This window comes from Ptiloglossa arizonensis, chromosome 11 (genome assembly GCF_051014685.1).
Source record: "Ptiloglossa arizonensis isolate GNS036 chromosome 11, iyPtiAriz1_principal, whole genome shotgun sequence".
NCBI classification, from domain to species: Eukaryota; Metazoa; Arthropoda; class Insecta; order Hymenoptera; family Colletidae; genus Ptiloglossa; species Ptiloglossa arizonensis.
In genome coordinates this window covers 9,399,550-9,405,812 of record NC_135058.1, presented here as the reverse complement: position 1 = coordinate 9,405,812, position 6,263 = coordinate 9,399,550, and the positions used below count along the sequence as shown (strand labels likewise).

The window sequence follows — 6,263 nt, the reverse complement described above, 5'->3', positions numbered from 1 at the left end:
AATCGCACATACACTCGTTCGATTCTTCCAACGCAACGAATGGATGAAATTGAATGAAACTTATCGTCGATGAATGAAATTAACTAGAACTAAAAACTGTAATCGAGTGCTCGCGCATAGAAATATACGGGAATTATAAAGAAAATAAATGCAACATTATATTTATTATACATTAAATTTTTTATTACTTATTTTTCAATCGTTTGATACAGTTTTTTCTTTCAGGGAATGATAATGTCGAGCAAATGTTTCGCCCACGAGTAATGGAAATACCAGAGATGCTTCTGCGTAAATCTAGAATATTAGTAAGCGGTAATTAAAGATTCAATTTGAACGTAAAAGGATCCTTACTTTCACTGGTTTCGCATCTACACGAATTTTGCCCCACGAGACGGCTTCATCTGGACGAGCCCCGCTATCGCTTCCATCAAATTCTGAAGATGTATTTATAAATACAGCATAATCGGCGCCATTCCTCTAAAATAGAAATTATTTTTAATCAATCTATTATCAACTTTCTTTAAATTTTCTTGTTACCATTAAATTTGCATTACAAATATGGTGTTTTATAACGCCACCCCCTACAATAATCATCCCACTTTTTACTGCTTTCATTGCCATTGAATTCAAACGTTTGAGATCTGGAATGTAATAGGAGAGCAACCTTATTAACATTATTCGATGAAATGAATGTCAAAAAAGAAAATCTTGATTCATGACAAATTACGACCTGATATTATATCTACGACAAGACCTGGATTCCTAAAAGAATGAAAATACATCATATCACCGAGACTGCCATCTGTTAAAGCTGGACTAAAAACTGGAATTTTATTTTTTGCAGCCCAATAATAAATTGAATCTTCATTATTAATTTCTTCACCCAACCTAGCTATCACTTTAGATGGTGTCCATAAAGTACCCTGAAAATCATACTCTAACATAATCCTTTTTGAAAGAATAGGTACCTGAATCTTTTCTTTTAAATACATACTTTCTCTTTTTGCTCAACCAACATTGCATCTAATTTAGGCATGACCCAATCTTCAAACATGCAGTAATTATCATTAGGTACTAATAAATTTCCAATTCTATTAATACCAAGCTCTCGAAGACGTTTTCCTTCTAAATGAAAATCTCCAATATATGTTGGGGCCAAACACTTTATGAAATCTTCCTCGACACCACCTGCTGTAGTAACAATACAATCAACCTATAATGTAAATGTCACTCTAAGTTACCAAAAAATTGAAAAATAATATTTTCGTATATTTATACTAACCATTTTATGCTGTATAAGAAACCTTATAGTCTCTCGAATTCCACACGAAGCCATATTAGATGTGTACCCCAAAAATATTGTACACGAAGATTTTCTTCTTATAAAATCGTCATCTTCTAAGGTATCCATTTGATCATCTTGAAGAGGAATATTTCGGGTATTTATCATTTGCTGAATTTCATCCACTGCTAAACCAAAATTTCTTGCTTGTAATCCAGAATTTTTAAATGTTTGAAACAATGCATGGTAATCAATTCCCTTGTTCCAGTCATATCCTAAAATATATTAATCTTACTTTGCTACTTATTTTAACTTTTTGCAATTCTAATAAAAAATTGAAATTTTTTAAGGTTTTTCTTTATTATAAAAGTTAAAAACCTTTCACTATTGGTGTTTCAGCAGGAAGTTGAGAACTATGTACTAGTACAGCATTCTTGACTTGCTCTAAGATATCATTGTGTGAATTTTCTTTAGCATTGTCCATTTTTTAATTAATTTTACTTCAATTGTTTTTTTATTTGTACTATTTGAGTTGTACTTTTCACACAATATGTTTTACGAGTACAATATTTATAAACAGCTATAACCTAAAATGTAAGTGTCACGATCATGTCAGTGTTTTAAATTCTTCATACTCAATGCGTTATTATAAATAATTAATTTAGCGTTAACTTATGTATTATATACAGATTATACAGCTCTTTTTAAACCTTCAGAAGTCTTTCTCATTGCTGTCAACTATTATAGCGTGATATGTAACAAACCGTCAGAATAAGGCAGTACATAAAATGTAACTTCATCAATTTTTATTAAAAAAGTATATACATACATACAAAATAAATTTATCATATTAGTTTAAAATATAATGATATAGATAAATATATTATAATATATATATGAAACAACAATTCACCTAATACTCTGTAATTAAATAAAATTAAAACTAATATGTCGGAAACATTTGTGAAATACAACTATTAAATTTTTGTATAAACAAATATTTATAATTTTGCCATTAATTAATAATTTTAATCAATATTCGGTTACGAAATGAAAAAATTAAGCATTTAATTCTGTTATGCCATTGGCCTTTAATATTCGACCAATCCGAGAGACACACTGCAAAGAGTAATAACGTATATACTGGTCTATACCTGCAGAGAAAGCTACAGGTGCAACACGCAACCTAGTTGCCAGATGTGCTGTTTCTTTCGATCATGCGCACTAGAACACAGTGGTGTGTATAGCCAGTGTTATAGACATGAAAGTGTGGTAGGGCCCCAACGTTCGAATAAACCAAGTCGCGATATGAATGCGACAAATTGGATCGAAATCTGGTTTTTAAAACTCCGGAAACATATGCCTTTATTCCTTAAAACATTTAGAACTTTACGATGCGTAAAATGTATATTAGAACAATATAATTCATCTGATACACTTAATAAATACACCAGAGAGTCTTAATTCTTGCTACTTCTAGCAGAAAATCAACTTCTGCACCAACCAAAATGCTTCCCTGAAGGATTTATATATGTTAGTTGGAATTAGTGACTTTTTGTTGGAATCAGCAGAAATTAATACTCGCTTAATATATAGATATTTATTAATGCTAGAAAAATTATTTATTTTTTATTTTTTATTATATAAAATAGTATATAAAGTATATTATATAATTATATAAATATTTAATTCTATGTATTTTTATATCGTGATTACTAGTAACATTTTTTAAAGTTTAACCTTACAACTTATAGTGGGATTCTATAATTTTATGTGAGAAATATAATTATTGTTTTCTGTTATGTAAAACTGACGCTCTGTTCTAACAGTTATTTTAATATCCTCTCCTTCTTTATTCATTTTTTAAAAACTTTAAAATAATTTTTTAAACAACTAAAAGGGGTCCATACTATACCCATTCCTACTCAATTTTAGTACTGTACTGACTCAATTTTCAGTGCGCATGTCTAAAAAAAAGCGGTACATCTGGCAACTAGGGATGCGAGTGGCCGCAGTGGCGTTGTGTAGAATATGAATTCAAATTGAACAACGGTCAATTCTGTCTTACTAGTGAAATTGTTTTTGTGTAACATGTGCACGTTTTATACTAAGTAAATATATAAACAATATAACTCAGTTTCATTAGAGTTATCTTGTTAAAGGGTAAACGTACAATTTTTCTTTAAAACGTGTACGGAAGAAATATAAGAATGGCCGAAACATCTAACTCTGAAGCCACAATACAGAAGACGATGGTAAAATTTCGAATTACATTGGCTCAGTTACACAAATTGTGGGAAGAGATAGGATTTACCGAAGAAGCCCGTTCTATATATTGCGAACAGGTATTTCGCCACATAAGTGATCTCTTAGATGAAATGGTTTCAGAATCACAACTAAGAAAAGAAACGATATTAAGCAACGTTGCAGAATTATTGCAACAAATTGCTACAATAAGCAAAGAATTGGAAATAGAGTTAAACAATGATGGATACGAAAACTTTTCATTAAAAGAAGTAGAACAAATATTACGTACTGATTTAAGTAAATTAGAATATTGCAAGCAACAGCGAATAACACATTTGAATGAATTGCTTGAAAAGGAGGAACGTCTTTGCAAAGTACTAGGTACTCAACCAATCAGTATGGGAAAAGATGTGCCATCGGAGGAAGAATTAAACAGTTTTAAACTTTATCTTGAAAAGCAGGAAGGTGAGAAGAATCGTTTAGAGTCTATTTTTAAGGAAATGCGCAGAACAATTATTAAAATGATGGATGATTTAGGCACATCTCCATCCTCGAATTTCGAACACTATGTATTTAAAGACAGTGAAAACTTTGTTTTTAATAATAATAACATGACAAAGTTGAAAGAATTTCGAGATAAACTTAAAGACCGTGTAGATAAAGCAAAAGAACACGTAGAAGATATTAAACAACAGTTAAATGCTTTATGGAAGTATCTCAATGAACCTGAACGCATTTGTCAGTCTTTTGTTAATAGTTATGTTGGATGTAGCGTTGCAACTATAAATGCATTAGAAGCAGAGTTAGCACGATGTAAAGAAAAAAGAAAACAAAATATTGCAACATGTGTGTCACAAGTAAGAACTGATTTGACAAAATTATGGGATTTATGTAAATTCAGCGAAGAACAGAGAAAACAATTTAACTATTTTCATTGTGAAACATACACAGAAGATTTACTGACATTACATGAACTTGAAGTCAAAAGGGTACAGGAATTTTATGAAACCCATAAGTCTATATTTGAACTCTTAGAAGAACGTGACAACCTGTGGACAAAAATGAAAGAATTGTTACAGCGTGCAAATGATCCAGATCGTTTCTACAATCGTGGTGGTCAATTATTAATGGAAGAAAAAGAACGTAAAACAATTCAAAAAAAGTTGCCAAAAATAGAAGAACAACTAAGGAATTTAATAAAGGAATATGAATCTATGCATGGAGAAATATTTACTATAAATGGAGTATCAATAGAGGAATTATTAAAAGAATCATGGGAACATTTGAATGAAGAAAAAAAAACAATAAAAAAAGCTAGGAAGGAGGCAAAAGATAAATCGGTGAAAAAAATAACTTTAAGCGCATCTAAAAAAATTACTACAAGTGCATCAAAGAAAACACCAAGCATATTAAGTACTCGTCGGCATACACCACTGAGTACATCAAAGAGAAAGTTATTATTCACTCCATCTCCAAATAGTTCAGCTAAACGTAGAAATATGAGCAGAGGAGTAAATGGATCTAAACTGAGAAGAAGTATAAAATGTGCTAGAAAAATTTTGCAGCCTGGAAAAAAAATAATTAAAAATGGGGAAACTAAGGAAAACTCTACATCACAAAATTCAGCTGGTACAAATACAACATATAGTCAATTTAAAGAACATTTAGAAGATAGGAAAGAACTACGGAGTTCCTTATTACCAGAACAAGTATTAATGAATGCAACAAAATCAAGAATAAAAACACCAATACGAATCCCCGTGAAACCATTGCGTAAAAATTTACCATCATCAACAACACCTACAGGGTCAACTTCTAAATTGTTGCAATCACAATTAATGAAATCACCTCGTAGTCCTAGACAACAATCATCAAGGCTTGCTACAGTATCAACACCTTTACCCATAATTTTTTAAAGTAGTTACAATAAGAATCATTTCAAATAATTCAAATTTTTATTCATAGAACACATCTTTTAAATATTTTTATAACTAAACAATATTTGAATTCGACTGTAACTTAAGTGTGATTTCTAACTATCTAAATATTTTAACTGTATAATTAAACAATATTTGAATTCGACTGTAACTTAAGTGTAACTTCTAAATATTTTAACTTTATAACTAAACAATATTTGAATTCGACTGTAACTTAAATTTGACTTCTAAATATTTTAACTTTACAACTAAACAGTACTTGAATTTGATTATAACTTAATAAGGATAGTTATGTATCACATACATAACTAGATGCCTGCACTTATATATATTATTAAAAGGGTAATAATTATTTATGTTATTTCTTTGTTTGTATATTGCTAGTTTGTTAATGCGTCTTTCTTGTTTTAATATTTAATTGCAATCTATCGTATGGGCGAATATTTGGTATGAATTATAATTCAAATTATTGCATATATGATACAGTGTATCTAGAAAGGCAGACTGTAAATAAAATTTCACTTCTGTAAACATTGTATTATTATACTTATAAGTTTCTTATAAAATAAGTAGTAACGAAACGTATATACATACTTGCTAAGGCACAGTTTCGTTACACATAATATATCCTTAAAACCTTTTTTGTAATGTATTTTTCATATTTTATATGAAAATAATTATTTTTCTATATATTCTTCCTAAAATATCGTAATTTTATAATAACTATTGTATATGCTCTATAATTTCAATTATACGGCACATAAATAAATCAAAGTTGGTTAAACTATATCTATCAT

General features: G+C 29.5%; 2 protein-coding genes across 6 annotated transcripts; one reads left to right on the top strand and one right to left on the bottom strand.

The window, feature by feature from the left end:
• Positions 1–156: 156 nt before the first annotated feature.
• Positions 157–6,140, bottom strand: Dhps (Deoxyhypusine synthase). 5 transcript variants are annotated; one of them, XM_076323306.1, is made up of 8 exons: positions 6,061–6,140; positions 1,661–1,869; positions 1,283–1,557; positions 995–1,213; positions 731–923; positions 538–641; positions 352–477; positions 157–294 (listed from the first exon to the last, which is right to left on the bottom strand). In XM_076323306.1, the coding sequence occupies exons 2-8, from the start codon at positions 1,764–1,766 to the stop codon at positions 196–198; spliced, it is 1,122 nt and encodes a 373-aa protein (XP_076179421.1). In that variant the 5' UTR covers positions 1,767–1,869; positions 6,061–6,140; the 3' UTR covers positions 157–195. The 5 variants fall into 5 exon arrangements, with proteins under 5 accessions (XP_076179421.1, XP_076179420.1, XP_076179422.1 ...); XM_076323305.1 differs by lacking the exon at positions 6,061–6,140 and adding an exon at positions 2,196–2,392; XM_076323307.1 differs by lacking the exon at positions 6,061–6,140 and adding an exon at positions 1,993–2,051.
• LOC143152518 (protein regulator of cytokinesis 1-like) lies at positions 3,340–5,913 on the top strand. The gene is made up of 2 exons (XM_076322763.1): positions 3,340–3,994; positions 4,067–5,913. The coding sequence occupies exons 1-2, from the start codon at positions 3,493–3,495 to the stop codon at positions 5,443–5,445; spliced, it is 1,881 nt and encodes a 626-aa protein (XP_076178878.1). The 5' UTR covers positions 3,340–3,492; the 3' UTR covers positions 5,446–5,913.
• Positions 6,141–6,263: the final 123 nt, after the last annotated feature.

Bases quoted from the DNA above. Each gene is read 5' to 3' on its own strand.
- LOC143152518 (XM_076322763.1), top strand. From the start codon at position 3,493: ATGGCCGAAACATCTAACTCTGAAGCCACAATACAGAAGACGATGGTA. The intron at 3,995-4,066 runs GTGAGAAGAATC...TGGATGATTTAG, and splicing joins TTATCTTGAAAAGCAGGAAG to GCACATCTCCATCCTCGAAT.
- Dhps (XM_076323306.1), bottom strand. From the start codon at position 1,766: ATGGACAATGCTAAAGAAAATTCACACAATGATATCTTAGAGCAAGTC. The intron at 478-537 runs GTAACAAGAAAA...TTTCTATTTTAG, and splicing joins TTTGTAATGCAAATTTAATG to AGGAATGGCGCCGATTATGC. The intron at 295-351 runs GTAAGGATCCTT...CTAATATTCTAG, and splicing joins TAGATGCGAAACCAGTGAAA to ATTTACGCAGAAGCATCTCT.